Source organism: Salmo salar, chromosome ssa01, assembly GCF_905237065.1.
Source record: "Salmo salar chromosome ssa01, Ssal_v3.1, whole genome shotgun sequence".
NCBI lineage: Eukaryota > Metazoa > Chordata > Actinopteri > Salmoniformes > Salmonidae > Salmo > Salmo salar.
Window position 1 is genome coordinate 141,618,487 of NC_059442.1, and position 22,455 is coordinate 141,640,941.

Here is a 22,455-nt window from a genome sequence, read left to right on the forward strand (position 1 = left end):
CATGAGTATGAGACTGTCCTATCATTTGTAATGAGGCCATGCATCACAGCAGATATTTACCGTTTTGTCATTGATTGTTTTTGTCTCTTGCAGGGCTATTATGACAGAAGACTTCAAAGTGCCTGATAAGATGGTTGGATTCAGTAAGTGACGCTTTTAGGCAGTTGATAACAAAAGCTATTGGTTTACTCCAACTTATAGTACTTATAGTTACTGTTTGGTGTCCGTTTAAACTAACTTGGGCTGGGATATTGACCTTTTGTAATTCCCCTCTCACCCACACTCAGTCATTGGAAGAGGAGGAGAGCAGATCACGAGAATTCAGTTAGAGTCAGGCTGCAAGATCCAGATTGCTGCAGGTAAGTTCTGCCTAGAGGCACTGCCCCATTATACTGTAGTCAGTCGTGTCGGTACTTGACTGAGTAGCCTGTTGGGTCTTTCCTCTGATCGGTGATGCCCAGAAACACACCCTGAGTACAAGGCTTAATCATGAAATATCCTGCTTAACAGGTTCAGCTTAGAGAAACTCAAGCCTTGTCAAATCCCAAACATACAACCATGAATTCCTTGATGTGTAATTACCATGTGACTTCATAAACATTTAATAAATAATAAGGTAGCACTTAGGTTGGAGTTTGTGTAAACAGGTCTTTCAATAAACTAGGGTACCAGTGAGGATTTCCTGCGGTGGACATCTTGTTACAGCTGTTGATAAGTCATTGATGATTATCTGCCAATTTTCTTTGTAAATTTCATGAGTTGATTTAAACGTTTCTCATGGTTGGTATCTTGATGGATTTGCCCAAATCCTGTGACAACACCACTTTTCTTACCTTGCAGTTATGGCAGTGTTTGTCGTTTTATATATGAATTATTTGTCAGTTAAATTACATTGAATTTGAACCTGGTAAGAATCCTGGATTTAGCTTTCGAACAGTCTTTTTGTGTGGCCGTCTCGGAAATGTACTAACGTTACTGAACAAAAATATAAATGCAACTATTTCAACGATTTTACTGAGTTACAGTTCATATAAGGAAACCAGTCAATTGAAATGAAATAATTGTCCTAATCTATGGATTTCACATGACTGGGCAGGGGTGGAGCCATGGGTGGACCTGGGAGGGCATAGGCCCACCAACTGGGGAGGGCATAGGCCCAGCCAATTAGAATGTTTTTCCACACAAATGGGCTTTATTACAGACAGAAATACTTGGTTTCTTCAGCTGTCTGAGTGGCTGCTCTCAGGCGATCCTGCAGGTGGAGGTCCTGGGTTGGCGTGGTTCACGTGATCTGTGCTTATGAGGCCGGTTGGACGTCTTGACAAATTCTCTAAAATGACGGTGGTGGCTTATGGTAGAGAAATTAACATTCAATTCTCTGGCAACAGCTCTGGTGGACATTTTTGCAGTCAACATGCCAATTGCACGCACAATCAACTTGAGAAGTTTGTGGCGTTGTGACAAAAAGGCACATTTTAGTGGCCTTTTATTGTCCCCAGTACAAGGTGCACCTGTTTAATGATCATGCTGCTTGATATCAGCTGTTTAATCAGCTGCCTGTCAGGTGGATGGATTATCTTGCCAAAGGAGAAATGTTAACTAACAGGGATGTAAACAAATTTGGGCACAAAATTTGAGTAGGTTTTTGTGTGCATTTCAGCTCATGAAACATGGGACCAACACTTTACATGTTGAGTTCATATTTTTATTCAGTGTATGTAACATTTAGCGTTGTCATATGTTACGGCTTGAAAACCGTTTTCATGGACACACAAATCCAAAATGTATGTCATGGCAAAATCGACAGATTCTAACTCATACTTAAAACCAAAATCTATAATACTTGAATGCGCATTGGATGTCCAGCAGTTTAGTTGCATTGTAATATTTTCACACAGCTGATTCAGGAAACTTTTTTTCTGAATGGCACTCAAGTGACAAACAGCTGTTGTGCCTAAGTGCAGCATAAACAGTGTTCGCAAGTAATGTCCAGAATGTTTTGGTGTCTGATTGTTATCTCGATGGTTCGAATTTCCATAGCAAATTGATGTTGATCATCTGTTGTCTGCTTGATTTACATCAGTGTCTCATTAGATTTAACAGAAAGCTTCATGTTTTCATATTTTTTATTTAACCTTTTAATTTTTTTTATTTTTTTACTAGGCAAGTCAGTTACGAACAAATTCTTATTTACAATGACGACCTACCCTGGCCAAACCCTAACATGGACGACGCTGGGCCAATTGTGCGCCGCCCTATGGCACTCCCAATCACGGCCGGGTGTGATGCAGCCTGGAATCAGACCAGGGTCTGTAGTGACACATCTAGCACTGAGATGCAGTGCCTTAGACCGCTGCGCCACTCAGGATATGTGTATGCCTCTACTGTGTTCATTAGTGTAGGATGGACTAATTGCAACGCCTAACGCTATATTCCTTTCTATTATTCTGGATATTAGATTGACAACAAATGACATAGTAGCCTAGTGGGCTTATTCACAATATGATCAAGTTATGAAATGACAACATTTGTCTTACAACTGCTATTTTAAAGTATATTTATAGTCCTAGGCTGATGTTTGTACACGTGGAACTAAATAAAAAATATTGTATTTTTGAAATGTTGATCCCAATGTCACATTGGCCCCATTTTTATTTATAGAAAGACCAATGTATGTGCGGGTGCATGTGTGTCTGGTTAATGGAGCGTGTGTTGTGTAACAGAGAGCGGAGGCATGATGGACAGGCCCTGCACCCTAACTGGAAGCCCAGAGAACATTGAGTAAGTCGCACTACATTCCTCTCGGGAAGAATCTCAATAGCATTCTCCTCGCCTCCTACTCAAAACCCATTGGATGAGAACGCCTGAGGTCCCTCCCCTCTGACTTTCTCCTCTAATGGGGTTTGAGAAGGAGGCAGGGAGTATGCAATTGAGATTCTCCCAGGGTCTTGCAACCAAAGTTATGTATAGTGATCAGATAGAAATGTTGTGTGTAGAGTTAACATGATTATTCTACTTGACGGACAATACATTTCTATCAGCAACGTGGCGCCCTCAACTCGACCATAATCACCATCACCAGATTAATGTTGAGGTACCCCCTCAACCATCACTTCCAGATTAATGTTGAGGTACCCCCTCAACCATCACTTCTTGACACGATTCAATATCTTGTTTTTGCGAATGGAGAAACCCACTGTGTATAATTTGCGTGCATGGTTTGGCTGATCATGAACAAAGGCGTGACAGTGGAGTGTGCCGCTCTCCCACCAGGCAGGCCAAGAGGCTGCTGAGCCAGATCGTGGACCGGTGTCGAAATGGCCCAGGCTTTCACAGTGAGATGGACGGCAACAGCGCCATCCAGGAGATCCTAATCCCTGCCAGCAAAGTGGGCCTGGTCATCGGCAAGGGAGGGGACACCATCAAACAACTGCAGGTAGGGGGGCACTAGGTGCTTCCAGTAGGTTCTGTGGATGATGCACACATGCACCTAGAACATACACTTTCTTAGTGATTTTATTTAGTGGCTTAAAGTATAAAAAATTGTCGGACAAGATGAATATAGATTTAAGTTGTCCGAATGGAAAGGGAGAGAAAAAAAACAACACAGTATCGAACAGTACTCCGATCAGAATTGGATCAGAGGCTAACATTGGAATAATATTCGCACAACAAAAAATGTAAATCCTATGTGGCTACAGCCTCATGTCCAAACTGATGCTGACATGAGGGAAGCGCCAGAAAATGTAGCAGAACTTTAATGAGACTTTTAATTGCGTAAATATAGGCTAAACGCCAGAGGACAAGTGCCTGAAGTTATTGTCAAGGTCTGAACTAATGTGTTATGGGTAATAGAAGTTAATTACACTAGTTTAGGCAGATCTTCAAAAACCTTGGCTATTGAAATAACTACTTATTGTTAACAGCTATCAACTCGTTCGTGGTTCAGTGTCAATATGATTCAACCATCTCACTTCTTCACTACATCTGAAGTAGGGAGTTCTGATGTGAATTTATGTTATTGTGTTCCCTGCTTGCTCCCCACAGGAGAGAACTGGTGTGAAGATGATCATGATCCAGGATGGCCCTATGCCCACTGGAGCAGACAAACCCCTGAGAATCACAGGGGACCCCTACAAAGTGCAGGTCAGTTCCTCAAACCAGGCTATTCTCCTTCACATCCTCGCTCCACGCCTGCTTATAAAAACCTGTCAGAGGTGAAAACATTGTAGGCCAATGTGTTTTAAGGAGAGAGGATTCAAGGTATCAATCAACCTTTTTGTAACTCAGTTAGAACATTTTCTGAGTTAACCCTTTCTGTGCTGGTGGCGTGGGTGTTTTGCAGCAAGCACGGGAGCTGGTGGTAGAGATCATCCGGGACAAGGACCAGGGGGACTTCCGGGCCAACAGGGGAGACTTTGGATCCAGACTGGGGGGAAGCAGTCTGGATGTGGCAGTCCCCAGGTTTGCTGTGGGCATCGTCATTGGCAGGAACGGAGAGATGATCAAGAAGATCCAGAATGACTCTGGGGTCAGGATCCAGTTCAAACCAGGTGAGAATGTCCCCTTCTATTAAAGGCTTTTTCCATTGTGCTAGATGGCTAATGCAATTGTCAAGATTAGTGATGACCTCGACCTTAAATCGATTTATCTGTCGTTTGCCTGTCATTTTCCTCAATCGACTCACACAAGTTGGTCTTGACGACACATAATGTAATACAGTATGTGTGTTTTCTGTGACATGACTAAACGTTTGGTCTTTAATGTAACAGTTCTGACTAGTGTCCCCCTCTCCTTCAGACGATGGCATCAGCCCCGACCGGATTGCCCAGGTGATGGGCCAGCCTGATCGCTGCCAGCATGCTGTTCACCTCATCAACGAGCTGGTCCACACGGCACAGGTACAGCACTGCAGACCACTACACTTATTCTAGTTTTTTTTGCCCTGAAAGGAACAACCCCCCCCTTAGGAAATGTATCAATGATTGGTTCACTCCTGCCTTAAGAGTATTTCTAAAGTAAGCCATGCCCCCTTAAACTCCCTTGTTGCCCATGTAGCAGTCCTCAGCCCAGTCCCTAGTTGCCTGGGCCCCCTCTCAGGCCTGCCAGGACCCCTTGGCCCTGTGTCTGGGTGGTGGGGGGGACCTACTCAGACAGGTAAAAGGGTAGTGGGGCTCCACCTCGTCACTAGTTCTTCTGTCAGCTGACCTACTGCCCCTGAGCACAGACCGTACACTAGGAGGATGAGCCTCGTCTCTGAGGCATGTCTCTAACCCTGGAGCATAGTCCATACGGACTCCCACAGGGTGGCGCACTTGGTCCTATCCCCTGGTGTACTTTCTATTGAGCCCAAGGTAAAGTGATGCAAGGCAAACGCATTGGAGGAGAATTTAAGAATATCTGTCAAAATCTGAACTGTTGCATTTTTTGTTTGATGTCCGACACAGCTGCAGTGGTGATTCTTGGGGAGGGGGATGGTTGAGTGTAATATGTTTGAGATCTTCGGGAGCCTGTAGTCACGCCTTCTGTTTCCTCGCTACAGGATCGGGATGGCTTTGGGGGTCCCGTGGGCCCCAGAGGCCGGGGCAGAGGCCGTGGGGACTGGAGCATGGGCGCACCCGGTGGACTGCAGGAAGTGACATACACGATACCCGCCGACAAGTGTGGCCTGGTGATTGGGAAAGGTGAGAAATGTATTTATTTGATTTAACTTCTATTTAACTAGACAAGCCATGCCTAGAATCCAAATGCCTTCTAAAGATTCAGCGAGTTTTACGTTTGGTGGTGTCAAGATCCATTACCAACAACAACAATCTTTATCAGTCATCATTTGGATGCATTTCAGTCATCCAATAACCAGTTTAAGTATCCTTTTGAATGTATGGACAAATAGGCACTAATGTAGAGATATGTACAGGCATGTCCCCCACTTATCCTACTCAGGGAAAACCAAAAACTAATGGAGCATTTCATCTTTCAGTTCATTATTTCTTGACCAGTGGTCTTTTTTTGTTTGTTGATTTTTCTCAATATCGAAACATTTCTGGGTATCTGTTAAGTACCTAACTGTTATTCTTTTAATTAAAATTGTAAAAAATACACACAATACACTACATGACCAAAAGTATGTGGACACCTGCTCGTCGGGCATCTAATTCCAAAATCATGGGCATTAATATGGAGTTGGTCCCTTCTCTGCTGCTATAATATCCTCCACTCTTCTGGGAAGGCTTTCCACTAGATGTTGGAACATTGCTTTGGGGACTTGCTTCCATTCAGCCACGAGCATTAGTGAGGTCGGGCACTGATGTTGGAAGATTAGGCCTGGTTTGCAGTCGGCTTTCCAATTCATCCCAAAGGTGTTCAACGGAGTTGAGGTCAGGGCTCTGTGCAGGCCAGTCAAGTTCTTCCACACCGATTTCGACAAACCATTTTTGTATGGACCTCGCTTGGTGCACGGGGGCATTGTCATGCTGAAAAAGGGAAGGGCCTTCCCCAAACTGTTGCTACGAAGTTGGAAGCACAGAATCGTCTAGAATGTCATTGTATGCTGTAGCATTAAGATTTCCCTTCACTGGAACTAAGAGGCCTAGCCCGAATCATGAAAAAAATTAAATAATAATAATAACCCCAGACCATTATTCCTCCTTCACCAAACTTTACAGTTGGCCTTATGCATTGGTGCAGGTAGCGTTCTCCTGGCATCCACCAAACCTAGATTCATCCGTCGGACTGCCAGATGGTGAAGCGTGATTCATCACGCCAGAGAACGTGTTCGCACTGCTCCAGAGTACAGTGGCGGCAAGCTTTACACTGCTTGGTGATCTTAGGCTTGTGTGCAGCTGACGGGCCATGGAAACCCCTTTCACGAAGCTCCCGACTAACAGTTCTTGTACTGACATGGCTTTCAGAGGCAGTTTGAAACTCGGTAGTGAGTGTTGCAACCGAGGACAGACGATTTTTACGCACTTAAGCACCCGGTGTCCCGTTCTGTGAGCGTGTGTGGCCTACCACTTCGCAGCTGTTGCTCCTAGACTTTCCACTTCACAATAACAGCACTTAAAGTTGACCGGGTTAGCTCTAGCAGGGCAGACATTTGACAACTGACTTTTTGAAAAGATTGCATCCTATGACGGTGCCACATTGAAAGTTACTGAGCTCTTCAGTACGGGCTATTCTGCCAGTGGTCTGAGAGGGGTGGGGAAAACTGAAAACTAGCTCTTATTGGCAGAGAGATTTGGATCTCTTTCTTATTGGACTATTAACTAATTTACCACCTGGAGGTGTGACCAGGCAGGCCAAAACTCCATCCCATCTAACAGCTCTTACACTAAAAGGGCATTATCATTTTCACAGTATTATTCCAACCTCATAGTGTATAAATGTATTATAAAACACAGGAAAATTATTCAAAAGCCTAGATTATGCCCAAAGTGCATCATTGCCAGTCCATTAGCTTGTGCTTTTTTTTGTCATGGTGAAATGGCATTTAAAGTTTCACAATGAGCCAATATGGTGTGGGTCCTGCCACCCCTCTCCCCTGGCTCATGTATACAGCACAAGTGGTATTCTGTCCCTTCCCTTAGGGCTTAATGAGGGGGATAATGCATGTAATGTGACATTAATTGTTAACGGTTCCTAATAACAGCCCCCACGTGGCAGGTTTTCTGGCATCTGAGGTCCTTTCAGCCCCATAGTGGAGTGAGGGAATTAGGCTATTGGCTATTCATGTTCACTCTATTGGCAGCTATTTAAAAGTCATTGACCATTGCGCTGTGGAGGAAACCCTGAGTGTGTCCCTGTCCTATGGATGGATGTGTGCGCAGTGGTGGGCGTGGTTCGAAGGGGGCTCTCTACCTATGATCAAAACCAGGCAATAGAAATGTCAAGTGGCTTTTGTGAGGTGGGGGGGCAAATAAACCTGGGCATTGCGCCTCCCCCCTCCCTGCATTAGCATATGAACTAGTCCAATATGGCTGTGGGTCTGGGCCCTGTCAGCCTGGCCTTAAAGACTGAGGTGATTAATATCTTTACGATGACTTTATGCAGCTGCCACTGATTACACCCTCCCCCCAATACACACAGAGCCTGGTAACTTGGGGCACCCACCCACCCATACCCCATACTTTATATTCTCAACCTTCAAACTTTTTTAATGGGGTGAACAACACGCCTACTTTTATTTTATATACCATGTTATAGCATCCTGCGTTTGGCTTTTAAATGTCTTTTTTTCATTCGTTAAGACCCGTATGTCAATACATTAGATGAGTGGGTAAGCATGGTGTTTTAAGCCCCTAGGAACTATTCTTCATGAACTTGTCTTTTAATTAAACCTCCCACTTACCCAAAATCCCTCACCAGTTGCACTTTGTATCCCCTCCTTTTGGTCCAGCTCACTAACCCAGTCTCAATAATAAGGTCATATGATGTGGCCCCAGCAAGGCCCAGTCCATGAAATTAATAATTGTTGCACTTCATTCCCATTTGCTCTCTGACTGAGGGGACCTCATAATGGCTTCATTAACGCAGAAGGTTCATTTGGTTGACAATGGGTTAATGGCCCATGTGTAGTCTATTGGCAACTGGAAAGAGGCTACGGGAGGAGGAGAGGTTTGGATGACGGTTTTAACTGCAAGAACCGCCTGTCAGCCACCAGTGAACAAATGTGTAATTGATGTTGGGACAGCTTTGGTGTTCCCTTGGGAAGCCCCCCTCGCTCCATTCACTGGGATGGCAGGAGAAGGGGGAGGAGGTTGTTCCCTCACCACACATGAGGCCGGGAAAGAAAGGGGCCAAAGGAGAAACGATATCCCAGAAAGAGGATACGCTTTAATTGATGTCTTTTCTCCGCCAGCTATATTTAATTTCTCCCTGCTGGTTTAATTGCACTCCTTCATAAGTCAGGAAGCTACCGTCTGATTCGTCAGCGTGGGGGAGGAAGTGTTGTCGACCTTTGTCTCTCTCAAATAGAATGGGCACGGAGCTGAAGGACACATGCCAGGGTCTCCTATAGGTATCACTACCAGTCTAACCTCCAGTCGGATGAGTTTAGGTAATTGTGGTGAAGCCTAGAGAATGGAATCAGACAGCAGAGTAAGCACTGATTGACGGTCAAATTGACACTTGCACACTTGTTGCTGACTTTGACTCATGTTTTGAATTTCCCCTTTCCTAAAGGTGGCGAAACCATCAAGAACATCAACCAGCAGTCTGGAGCGCACGTGGAGCTGCAGAGAAACCCGCCGCCCAACACCGACCCCAACGTGCGCATTTTCTCCATCCGCGGCACCTCCCAACAGATGGAAATGGCCCGCCAGCTGATCGATGAGAAGATTGGGGTAGGTGGTCTTATGCCCCCCTACAAACAAAAACAATCTATTGTCTGGCCTGATATTCATGAAGGTACATGTCAAAGGGGTGTGTGACTGTTCTTGTGGCCATACCATCCACCAGTATGGCACCCGGGGTTAAACGATAGGCCTGAGCGCTGACGCCTGTTCCTGATCATCTTAGTGACAGAACTCAGGCCATCGTCATGGATGGGGTGAAGTCAGAGTTTCTTGAAGTATATGAAGGTGTTCCGCAGGGGTCGATACTAGGACCTGTTCTTTACACTATTTATTCAAATGCTATTGGTCAATCTATTCATTGTAATTTTTATATATGATACTATTATGTACGCATTTGCCTCGAGTGCTGGTCTAGCTGTGACAAGGCTACTGTCTGATTTTAAAACTCATACTTAATACGAGTGAAACTAAATAAATGTTGGGAGTTTCTCATAAGATTGTCTTGAATGGATTACATCTTTACTTATTCAGGGATGCAAACTAATCACCTTTTGGCGAAATTTGTCATTTTTGAAATCCAAAATTGGTGACCTACGTGATTCGTGTAGATCTGATGAGAAAAGTTGGGGGTGGGCTTGGGATCACTACTGGCTGTAAGGGAACGAGTGATGCAAGTTTGGAGCAATACTGGCTGTATCCAAGGCTCAGCCAATCGTTGACATAACAGAATGCAGCGCAGCACGTGACTGAAGAAAGAAGAGACAACCAATTTACTAGTTACAGCATCAGCACGCGCTCTGGAAAGTCAGCTTGCTAGTTACAGAAGCGCGTCCCCTGAACGATAACGAAGAGGTAATGTTAGGTGAGAAGCCTGACCACGGAGACGGAGTGAAAATGTGATGAAGCGTACTTCATGAGCTGTAACCGAAAAACTACTGCCATTTTTGGAAAGTTTGAGGTGAGGGAGAAAGTGTGGAACAAGTATTAGCATTGTTCAGTATCTTGCCTGCTGGATCGAATTCTCCATAAGCTAGCCAGAGAAATGTTGAGCAACATTAGCCAACTTATCTGATCAAATAATTGACTTTATGGTGTGGAAATTTGCTTGCTAATAAAGTCAGACAGCTAATGTTAGCTAGCTAACGTTACATCATCAGATGAGCTAACATTAGTAACCTAACCAATTCGTTATAGTATTAACTGGTATACGACTCCTTGCCGTTCCTCAAGTTATAACGTGTTAGTTGCTTACTGGACCCTGGCAATCTGTGTGAAATGTTAACAAGCTCATGAAGTAGCCATTATTTTTAGAATGAGAGAATTAGGTGAAAATAAGGCATTGCTTGTTAAACAAGTGGATTCAGGGATCAAGTGTAGCTGGAGCTGGGCCTGGCTTAAGCTGGATGCCACTATAGAGGTGAAAGGAACACCACACACTTTCCCTCTTCCTCACTTTTGCTGGCCCATTGTAGAACAGATGTCCACAGCCAGAAAGTGTACAATGTAATAATGTGCAGTGTAGCCCAAAGATATTGTTTTTGTTGTGGTGAACTTGACCGTAACTTGTGAGTGAGGGGGATTATAATTTGTTTTACTCAGTGAACGTTATTTTTGTCCACATGTAGCCTTGTGCACTTGATCGATGTCTATAATGGCCACTATAATAGAACAAAAATAGAATGCCTGTTCATTCTATTTCTACTTTAAGATGTTATTTTCCCAAGTGCAATATTTGTGTGTGTGGTCACAAGCATTCTGTTATAAAGGCTGTCATGGCTAACTGCAATATTTGTGGGGTTTTTTTCTCAAGACTTGAGTGTCATTTGCAGTAAAGTCTAGGCAACAAATAACATTAGATTGCTTTCTTTACATTTTTTTGCTGTGAGTTAGGTTCACATGAACCACTATTTATTTTACACACAGAGACTGATCACGTAGATCATATTCTTTGTTGTTTAATTAGTTAACCTGCGTTTCCCCCAGCAGGATTTTTTTGTTGCATGGTTCAGTAAAAAAAAAACAAGTGTCACCTTTTTGGGCCCTCAGTTTACGTCCCTGTTTATTGGATGGTTCTATAATCAAATGAGTCAATGCATAGAAATACCTTGGTATTTGGATTAGGGATTTATCTTTTAAAACAACATAGTTTCTTAACAAGTTCAGTCCTCTAAGATTTAAAGTGGCCTTTTTTTTTCTTTTTCTTTTTACAGAAACAGATCTAATCTCTGTAGTCAGCAGAAAGCAGAGTGCAGTCAAACTTGAGGTTATTTTTATGCTATTTATGAAAGTGCAGCTGCCTCTACTCTTAAACCCTCGGATGCTGTTTTTCATCACTATGATGAGCAATACGACGAAATGGTTGGCTGGACCTCTTTGAAGTCACTTAAATCACATCATTATGCTCTTTTTGTTTACAAAGCCCTGCTCCACAAGTTTCCGACTTAACTAACATCACTGTTAACATTTAAAATGACAAGTTATCAAACCAGTTGACAGGGTTGGTTCTCTAGAGACTCCTTTAGTGTCTAGAGTTAGGTAAATCAGCCTTTTCCTTGCACCTTACGTGTGGAATAATCTACAATACACTTTAAAATCGGTTGCTCTAGGAAATTTCAGATGGTTGTTAGGGGACCTTTTTACTGAAGATTTTTTTTTTTGCATGTCTATTGTGGATTTTATTGTTTATATGAATATGTCGTTTAACCTCTATGGGCTAGGTGGGACGCTAGCGTGCCACCCGTGGTGCACTCCATCAACAGCAGGTGCATTTCAAGAGTGGCAAATTTGAATCCAAATAAATGTCAAAATTCAAATTTTTCAAACATACAACTATTTTACACCCTTTGAAAGATAAACATCTCCTTAATCTAACCACGTTTTACGATTTCAAAAAGGTTTTACGGCGAAAGCATAAATTTAGAGTATGTTAGGACAGTACATTTACAAGAGTTGTGTGTAATGTTTTGTCAATTCAAAGACAGGGTCACCAAAACCATAAAACCAGCTAAAATGATGCACTAACCTTTTACAATCTCCATCAGATGACACTCCTAGGACATTATGTTAGACAATGCATGCATTTTTAGTTCTATCAAGTTCATATTTATATCCAAAAACAGCGTTTTACTATGGCATTGATGTTGAGGAAATCGTTTCCCTCCAATAACCGGCAGTCAAGTCAGCGTCACTAATTAAAATTAGAAAACATTGGTAAAATATTATATTGTCATTTAAAGAATTATAGATTTACATCTCTTGAACGCAATCAACTTGCCAGATTTAAAAAATAACCTTACTGGGAAATCACACTTTGCAATAATCTGAGCACTGCGCCCAGAAAAATACGCGTTGCGATACAGACTAGACGTCATGTTGGGGAGATCTAAAATTGAAAATACTATGTAAATAATCCATTACCTTTGATTCTCTTCATCAGATGTCACTTCCAGGTATCACAGGTCCATAACGAATGTAGTTTTGTCCAAAAATCTCCGTCTTGTTAGCACATGATCTAAGCCAGCCGGACTTCTCGTCATGAACGAGGGGAAAAAATTTATTTACGTTCGTTCAAACATGTCAAACGTTGTATAGCATAAATCATTAGGGCCTTTTTTAACCAGAACATGAATAATATTCAAGGTGGACGAATGCATTCTCTTTTATAACGTATTGGAACGAGGGTACCCAACATGAACTCGCACGCCAGGTGTCTAATGGGCCATCATCGTTCCATGGCTCTTGTTCGGTCAGATCTCCCTCCAGAAGACTCAAAACACTTTGTAAAGGCTGGTGACATCTAGTGGAAGCAATAGGAAGTGCCAAAATATTCCTCAGCCCCTGTGTTTTTCAATGGGATAGGTTTAAAGGCAATACAACACATCTGGTATCCACTTCCTGTCAGAAAATGTCTCAGGGTTTTGCCTGCCAAATGAGTTCTGTTATACTCACAGACACCATTCAAACAGTTTTAGAAAATTTAGGGTGTTTTCTATCCATATGTAATAAGTATATGCATATTCTAGTTACTGGGTAGGAGTGGTAACCAGATTAAATCGGGTATGTTTTTTATCCAGCCGTGTCAATACTGCCCCCTAGCCCTAACAGGTTAACCTGTTGGGTCTAGGGGGCAGCATTTGCACGTCTGGATAAAAAAATGTACCCGATTTAATCTGGTTACTAATCCTACCCAGTAACTAGAATATGCATATACTTATTATATATGGATAGAAAACACTCTAAAGTTTCCAAAACTGTTTGAATGGTGTCTGTGAGTATAACAGAACTCATTTGGCAGGCAAAACCCTGAGACATTTTCTGACAGGAAGTGGATACCTGATGTGTTGTATTGACTTTAAACCTATCCCATTGAAAAACACAGGGGTTTAGGAATATTTTGGCACTTCCTATTGCTTCCACTAGATGTCACCAGCCTTTACAAAGTGTTTTGAGTCTTCTGGAGGGAGATCTGACCGAACAAGAGCCATGGAACGGTGATGTCCCATTAGACACCTGGCGCGCTACTTCATGTTGGGTACCCTCGTTCCAATACGTTATAAAAGACTATGCATTCGTCCACCTTGAATATTATTCATGTTCTGGTTAAAAAGGCCCTAATGATTTATGCTATACAACGCTTGACGTGTTTGAACGAACGGAAATATATTTTTTCCCTCGTTCATGACGAGAAGTCCGGCTGGCTTACATCATGTGCTAACGAGACGGAGATTTTTGGACATAAATGATGAGCTTTTTTGAACAAAACTACATTCGTTATGGACCTGTGATACCTGGAAGTGACATCTGATGAAGAGAATCAAAGGTAATGGATTATTTACTTAGTATTTTCGATTTTAGATCTCCCCAACATGACGTCTAGTCTGTATCGCAACGCGTATTTTTCTGGGCGCAGTGCTCAGATTATTGCAAAGTGTGATTTCCCAGTAAGGTTATTTTTAAATCTGGCAAGTTGATTGCGTTCAAGAGATGTAAATCTATAATTCTTTAAATGACAATATAATATTTTACCAATGTTTTCTAATTTTAATTATTTAATTTCTGACGCTGACTTGACTGCCGGTTATTGGAGGGAAACGATTTCCTCAACATCAATGCCATAGTAAAACGCTGTTTTTGTATATAAATATGAACTTGATAGAACTAAAAATGCATGCATTGTCTAACATAATGTCCTAGGAGTGTCATCTGATGGAGATTGTAAAAGGTTAGTGCATCATTTTAGCTGGTTTTATGGTTTTGGTGACCCTGTCTTTGACTTGACAAAACATTACACACAACTCTTGTAAATGTACTGTCCTAACATACTCTAAATTTATGCTTTCGCCGTAAAACCTCTTTGAAATCGTAAAACGTGGTTAGATTAAGGAGATGTTTATCTTTCAAATGGTGTAACATAGTTGTATTTTTGAAAAATTTGAATTTTGACATTTATTTGGATTCAAATTTGCCGCTCTTGAAATGCACCTGCTGTTGATGGAGTGCACCACGGGTGGCACGCTAGCGTCCCACCTAGCCCCAAGAGGTTAATGTGTTTATTGTGCTGCTATACAGGGCTCATCTGGGAAAGAGACCTTGGTCTCAGCATTGACTCCGCCTTCTCTCTCTCATCTAGGCCTCAGGAATGGGGGGCAACAGCAGTTTTGGTCTGAACCCCTTTGGTCAAGGACCAGCTACCCCTCATCAGAAGTGAGTAGCTTCTTGGTTTTACCAGTGTTACATTTGTCAAACTTGCCTTGAACTACTTACACTGACCAAAGTATGAATACAATTATGTAACAATATCCAGGCTACAACAATTCATATAAATATGAAAAATGTCTAACATGCGTCTGTGTTTTGTGGTGGCAGTGGACCCCAGACATTCATGACAAGTGGATGGGGCACAACATATCAGACATGGCAGCCTCAGGGCCAGCAGGACCCCAGTAAGTCTACCTGCTTCTCCAACTAATGGCTGGGATGGCCTTGTCCTGTTGTGGTTAGGGTGGGATACCCAAAACACTTGATACCAATATCAACCCGAAATGTCATTACAATGATTCCTTGATACATACGGAGTCTATTGCAATCAAAGTCATGTGGGGCATAAGTCCCTCCCCAGTGAAAAGAAAGTGGAGAAATAAGTGGAAGGAGGACTTAAAACTAGACATGTTTCATGCTCTCTGCTCTGCTTACTGAGCTGAATAAAGCAACACAATGTTACTTCTCTAACAAGACTTTTCCAGTTGAACAGCAATTTCAGAGGACTCAAGGAATTGGAGAGATTTAAGACTTGTTCAGGCTGGTTCTGGCACTGCTGCAGTGGATTTAAATCCAATTCATGACAGCGGCAGGGTAGTTCTTGCATTGAAAATGTGGCTAACCGTCCAGATACTGGCTGAAAAAATAAAATGAAAAAATAATAATCCATTCTGGAAGATCGTCAGGTGGGGAAGAAACTTTTCAAAGAGAACTTTCACTCCATGGAAGTTCTGGTTAGGGTTAGGGTATGGGTAGTGGCCATAGGACACAGTGTTCTAGTTAGGGTTAGGGTAGGGGTAGTGGCCATAGGACACAGTGCCATGTCTGGATGGTAAGCCACAGCCTCAACCTCCACTGAAAGGTCCTCATGCAGTAACTCTGTCCTCCAACAGTGTTATCTGTGTCTGGTTGCAGGTCTCAATGGATCCCAGACTGACCAGATGGACTATTCCAAAGCATGGGAGCAGTATTATAAAAAGCTAGGCAAGTGCCAGTCTTCTGGGGGAGAACAGAGAAGCGGAGCTCAGTACTAACATGGTCAACTAGCCTTTATCGCTTGTGTAACATTACTAAGTCTGATTCACTGGTCCTAGCCCCCCTCTCTCAGGGTTTGTAGTCTCATAGTAGGTTTTTTGCAAGTGAGTGCTGATTGATCCTTTCTCTTTGAGACTGGCTTCCTGGTTGGTTTGGGGTGCCGGTGGACAGTTGGCCCCTACTGGTGACCCACCTGTTAAATAAATACCTGTCTGCATCTGCAACCGTTCTGCCTTGCTGGGAATGTCCACAATCGCCTCTGCCCTGGATACACCTCTGAACCAGACCTCAAACCAGCCCTCCGTTTAAAAAGTTCCATGCTAAGAGTGTCTGAGTAGAAATATCATGTCCACGTATAGTTGATATGCAGGAGGTTTTGTTTGACTGTGATGATTGAAGTCGACAATTTCTTACATGATTGTGTAGCTGGGTTGCTTCTTGATTTCATCAGTCATGGAAATTGGCTTTTGTTTGTATAACTGAATATATTTCAGTGGAGGGAAATTTAATTTATGGAGGCGAACATTAATCAGGGAGATCTTGTTGGTCTGTTTGGTGTGTATTGTATTGACCCTGGTTTTATCTTGTGCACAGGTCAGCAGAGCCAAGCCCAGAACAGTGGCCCTGACTACAGCAAAGCATGGGAGGAATACTACAAGAAACAGAGTAAGACTACACCTACATGGCCTCTACACTCTTCCAATATACTGGTGTTTTGAGTGCATATCAGAGGATGTTCCTCTTCCCCTTATTCACCCTCCATCTCCCCTCTCCCCAGACCAGGCAGCAGGCCCTGGCTCCCAGCAGAGCTCCCCTCCGGATTACAGTGCTGCCTGGGTGGAGTATTACAGACAACAGGGGGCCTACTATGGCCAAGGTGCACAGCAGACACAGGCCCCAGGCCTTCAGGTGAGAACCCATCCAAACGCTCAGCACCATCTCCACCCCACAACCCCCTGAGGGCTGTTGTTGTCCACGGAAGTCCTTTAGGAGGAACGTCTCAAATGTTGAATGGTTTAAAGCAGGGTTCCCCAACTGGCAGCCTGCGGTGGTTTTTATGTGTGCCTACCCCCCCCCCCCCCGGACATTAAAGACTGTAATGACACCAGGAAATCAGCTCCAAGTGATTTTATTTTTGGAAATCTGTACCTAATTATTTCCACGCATAACGGAGAGATGGATGTCAGCAAGGTTTGAAAATTAGTTTTGAATTGATTGTTTTAGTCAAATATTAAATATGTTTGGGCTTCTTGTGGTTAATTTGCAGTCTAAAAATGATTTGTAATTATGTTTCGTCCCCCCGACCATCCGCTCAAGAGAATCTGCCTGCAGCTGAATGTAGTTGATGATCCCTGGTTTAAAGGCAAGGTTTAATTCAAGTATGGAGGTTTGAAAGTAAATCTGATGAAATGTCCCATGTACATCCATTCTGGCATCAATTAGGTTGAGTTTAACTATTGTAAGGTTATGTAATGCAACTTGCACATGTAAATCTATGTAAAATGTATTACTGTGCTTGGTCACTGACGTGAACCTGTGTTTTGCAGGATCATTAGAGAGGACGCCCTTTAGTTGAAGATTTTTGAATCATTGAGGATGAAAACAAACCTTTTGTAACAGGTTTCTAGATTTGCAACGCCTTGAAGACTTACTTTTTTCTTAGTGAGAAACACTAGCTGTAGACTGACTTATACAATAAAAAAAAAAAGAAGAATATTTCTAAATCAGGAACATTTAATTGTTACTAAATACTTGTGTACACCATTATTTTGAATGGACAATTCCTGGGATCCCTTTTGGACTAATGCGAGAGCTGTTTTGTTTTCTATTTTTTCCTTTTTGATTCAAATGACATCGCCAAAACGAACCCCGGAGTTGTAACATTTTAGTAAATGCAATATAATCTATTTTTTCTAGTTCTGTTGCAATAAAATCGTAATTATGGGCTTAGCAGTCTTGAATACATTTTTGTTTTGTCATAAGATGTTTTAAGAATGTGTAAAAATGTTTTTTCCTTTTACATAAAGCATTTTAATTGAGTGATGAAACTGATGTTTTGTTACAGGAACATTTATTTTGTTACATAATACAAGGAGTGATGTTGGCAAATGGCAGTCAGTTCCTAATTTACTTCCTGTTGTGCTTTGTATTTTTTTCATTGTCATTTTATTGTACTCTGGTTTAAAAAAGTAGCAATATCTTATTTCATTTTTGAAACAAAGATGGATTCTCTAATATTTTGACCGACATTTAACTTGTAGTTCTTTTAGATTTTTTTTTTAAGGCATATGAAAATGTAATGGGTACTTTTTTTATTACAATGATCTGATATTGGAAAAGGGGGATGTTGCATATTGTGAGTTTTTTGCCTTTGCTATCTTGTAAAACTATGTATGTATGCTCAGATACTTGACTAAAGACTTTATTTAAAATATATATATAATTAAATCTAAGAAGTTTTTTTCATGGAGTCATTATCGCAGGAAAACTCTCCCTGTTCTGTTTTCATACTGAAAATGTTCAAAGATCGTGAATGTGTAATTTGAAATTTGATGTTGCATCTGGCTATGGACAAAAATGAGAAATGCTAGGTTTTTATGTATGTTCTGTACCTAAGTCATTCAAGACTGCTAAGCCTCTGGATTCTACCTGTGTAATAATTCATTGTAGTTTTTTATATTCTAAGTATTACGATCAAAATTGTCTTATTTGGTACCACCCAGTTTCCCTAACGCCCCCTCCAGTACACACTGGACTTGTGTACAGTCCAATGCTAAACTTTTTAATTAATTATTTTTCTTTCTACTTTGTGTGATCTCGTATGTATGATTGATTAGTTAGAATTGAATCTAGTATTAACTTCATTGCTTAATGAAAAGGGATATTATAATTTGAAAATGTTTAATTTTAGTGTTTTTTTTCCTTGTGTACAGGTAACTGTGTATTAAAAACGTCAAGACTACCTTTATTGTGTTCTGTTAAAATGATTTAAGTTTTTGCCGTTTGAAAGCTTTTTGTCAAATTCCATTGTGTTAACGTTACCATTGGTTTAAACTGAAACCTTTCCTCAGTTCTATTGTAAGACTAACGTATAGTATCATCTAGCCTCAAGTAATCATAAAGGTAAAACTATTGTTTATAAACGGATAAATATTTTCGATAGAACTTTACTTTGCCAGTTCTCAAATGTTCCTTCTGCAAGCCTCTCTTGTGGTTGAAGTATACCATCGTTATTAGTTACTGTATGTCATGTTGTTAAGCTCAACAAATGGTAAAAAAAAATCTTAGTCTCTCTTATCTCCTTGGCAATGGGACTCTCTAAACACATGCCACTTTTGATACAGCTTCAACCGGAAGTGACTTTTCATAGGTTAAGAAAGTATTTTCATTAACCCATTTCCTAACCTTAACCCAATTCTCCTAACCTGCTGTGTTAGTTATCCTAACCCGTCTGCAAGTTTTTAACCTGCTACAAACAAGTCACTTTCTGGTTTTAAGGGATTCTCTTGACAAAACATACGTTGAAAGACAAACAAAATGTGCCAAGTTCATATGTCCAGAAGATGCATGGTCATTTAAAGGCAGTATATTTACTGTCGGTAAGGAAGAGGAGCTTACCCAATTACTGTTACTATAAGTGCCATGATTGAATTAAGTCACCAAACATTACCTGATGACAGAACTGGTAATTGTGTATATCTTGTATTGAATACGTTTGAAACAGGGACTTAAATTGACCTCTTAATTTCATCATATAAAACCCCTCACTAAGTGAAACTACCATAAGTTCTCATGTTTTTCCCCAAAGATGTTTGCTGTCAAAATCGGATCTGATGACTGAAGAAGGCCCGATGGGATTGTTAAATTGAGTGGATGGATTTTTAAGGCACTGGGTTTATTGGCATTGTATTATCAGTTTGACTGACTCAAGTCCACTGTCCATCACTTTTATAATAGGTATTCGTTGTTCATAACATTCAAAATCAACAGCAGGCAAGCCATTAGCCCACAATGAACTACAAGTTCCTGAAGTGAGAGTGGCCAAAAATATGAGTAGGGCTGTGACCAGTATCACTGTTTTCAATAGGACAAATGTAAACACGAAGCAGTCCTTTAAACCTGTACATAACTAGTCTATGCTATAGCTTGGAAAATAAATAAATACAACTCTGGATAACTGACTGTTTTCAACATTCGGGCTGTTTCCTAAAGTTAAATCTGCTTTGTGTTTTGTTTCCTTGCTCGGATAACGAGTATCGCAACGCTGGTATCGCCCCGGCCCTAAAATGTAGCACTATAGCACTTCTAAGTGGATTTTTTAAAATACAGATACACTTGTTTATTTTAGCCAAAATGGTTCCCATAAACCCATAAGTTTTTTTTTTTTTCCTAAATGATTTTCATAAACCTATTGGCTATTTAAAACAATCCCAATGTCTGGGAAAGGGGGTTCATTGATGAGTTCTGATGTTTAGTCCATTTTAATGCATCATCACTGCAAGGGATCTTGTTCCTTATGTGATCATGCGCTAAGGAGCTTTTGTGGACAGAGGAGCACATGCAATTTTTTTCAACCCAAGTGTTGTTTCTTCTATAGGCTCTTGTAGTTCATGAGATGTGATTGGGACAGCGATTCACCTACCATTGCTTCCAGACCAGGAGAGGCAGAGCCAGGCTGGACAATGATTTCGGGTATGGCGCAACACTTTAAGTGGAATTTTCCTGGAGTTGTCCCTTAACTCAGGTTATTTCCTATAGCAAAGCTTAAGAATTCCCATTTAATAATGAAACCGGATAATACAGGTCTGATTATTGTGGTGCACTCAAGTCATTTTTACGAAAAGACTGAGCATATTCTTTGATCACCATTTTTGTTCTTCATAATGTTCCTTATTCTTTGCTCGTCTCCAGCTCCTCTTATGTTCCCTCCCTCTGGGACCTGTCCACAAGGGTGTCCCCAGTGCACCGTTGTTGAGCATCTTTGTCAACCCACATCTTTGCACTCCGCAGGGGGCCTCTGCCATAGTGGACCCTGCTGCCCCCCCCCCCCCATTGATACTGTGCAGCTGTTTCCAAATCCAGCCCTCGATTCGGATCCTGTTGCTTTTTAATATGACGCCCCTGCGGGACAGTCCCTGGCCTGGTGGTCGATTTCGAAAGGGGGCAGAATTGAGTTGTTCTCCAGATCTCCACCGGACTGGGGTTGAGAGCCATGATTATGTATGGGGGGACCATTCAGTTTGAATAGGGTCTCTACGCTGCTGTATATAAAACCTAATCCCTAGTATTATCACTAACTGTATATGCTGGGTTTTCGGTGTAGGCTGTGAGGGGCCATTCATATGAATGCGATGTGGACACTACATTGTCTATGTGTTATGGCTAATTCAATGTTCACAATGTTGGTCCTGAATAGCTGCCCTGTAGAGCAATGAATATTTTGTTGAATAGGATTTGTTTATGCAGGGCTGTCCATAGAAAAATTGATTCAATTACATATGGTGCAATCTCTGTTTTCACCGGTCTGAGTAACACTAGCTGTTTTTTTGGGGGGGGGGGGGCAGTGCCCCTGTGACAATTTTGGACCCCCTTGTGGCCCCCCCTAAATGTGGAGTATGAAATAACGTATCTCAGGTCCACAATGTCAGATGACAGATTAAGCAATTTAGGTGTTAAAGTATTGAGTCAAGGAGGGCAAAGGCCTTGAGTCCAGATGAATTTGCTGATCTTTTTGCAAAATAACACAAAAACCGGAGAATACAGTTGATGTGACCTGATACTGAATATGTAATGCAAATGAAAATTATAATGGAAATGCAAATAAATTGTTGAATGATTATGAACATGGTCTTTTGTCTGCTAATGCCTGCAATGCAGTGAAGAAAACGTTATGACAACAATAACGTCTAATGTAACTGGCCCCTCTAACAGTACAACTGGCCCCAGCTTGGCCCCCCCCCAGTTGAAATGGTCTAGAACCGCCACTGCTGAGTAAGTCAAAAGTGAGACAAATGATTTAATAAAATGCAAGCCTTTTATTATAGTTGATATAGTTTGTTTGGCCATTTAACAATACGTGTGTTTTACTATGAGGGTCCTATCTGAGCAGGGTGTGTGTGTGTGGGGGGGTCTCCTCTCTATCTCTCACTCAACTTCTCTCACATACATCTGCCACCCTCCTCTTTGCCCCCCCCCCCCCTTAAGCTCCAGTTTCGTTAAGCAGGTGTACTGTCCCATTCCAGGGAAACAAACCCCTTATGGGAGGGACTGGACCTCTCTCATCTTTCCTGCAGATGAGCTGTTCTACTGTATCTACCATGCTGGAATATCTACCTTAATCTCTTTTTAATGGTCCCAAGGAGGAGCCCAG

At 41.8% G+C, this 22,455-nt stretch overlaps 1 protein-coding gene across 14 annotated transcripts in view; it reads left to right on the forward strand.

Annotated features, from left to right (window-relative positions):
- Positions 1 to 21,928, forward strand: part of LOC106566971 (far upstream element-binding protein 3) — a 30,793-nt gene extending 8,865 nt beyond the window's left edge. For 2 of the 14 annotated variants that reach the window (XM_014135705.2, XM_014135678.2), the window contains exons 4-17: positions 94 to 143; positions 288 to 359; positions 2,724 to 2,781; positions 3,274 to 3,436; positions 4,048 to 4,146; positions 4,346 to 4,553; positions 4,783 to 4,901; positions 5,543 to 5,684; positions 9,181 to 9,341; positions 14,923 to 14,996; positions 15,159 to 15,235; positions 15,966 to 16,034; positions 16,680 to 16,751; positions 16,864 to 19,047. In XM_014135705.2, the coding sequence (XP_013991180.1) occupies positions 94 to 143; positions 288 to 359; positions 2,724 to 2,781; positions 3,274 to 3,436; positions 4,048 to 4,146; positions 4,346 to 4,553; positions 4,783 to 4,901; positions 5,543 to 5,684; positions 9,181 to 9,341; positions 14,923 to 14,996; positions 15,159 to 15,235; positions 15,966 to 16,034; positions 16,680 to 16,751; positions 16,864 to 17,045 (1,546 nt within the window). In that variant the 3' untranslated portion in view covers positions 17,046 to 19,047. Of the gene's footprint in view, positions 1 to 93; positions 144 to 287; positions 360 to 2,723; positions 2,782 to 3,273; positions 3,437 to 4,047; positions 4,147 to 4,345; positions 4,554 to 4,782; positions 4,902 to 5,542; positions 5,685 to 9,180; positions 9,342 to 14,922; positions 14,997 to 15,158; positions 15,236 to 15,965; positions 16,035 to 16,679; positions 16,752 to 16,863; positions 19,048 to 20,682 lie in introns of those variants that run through there. The other 12 variants (XM_014135724.2, XM_014135686.2, XR_006757964.1 and 9 more) reach the window with 11 other exon arrangements.
- Positions 21,929 to 22,455: the final 527 nt, after the last annotated feature.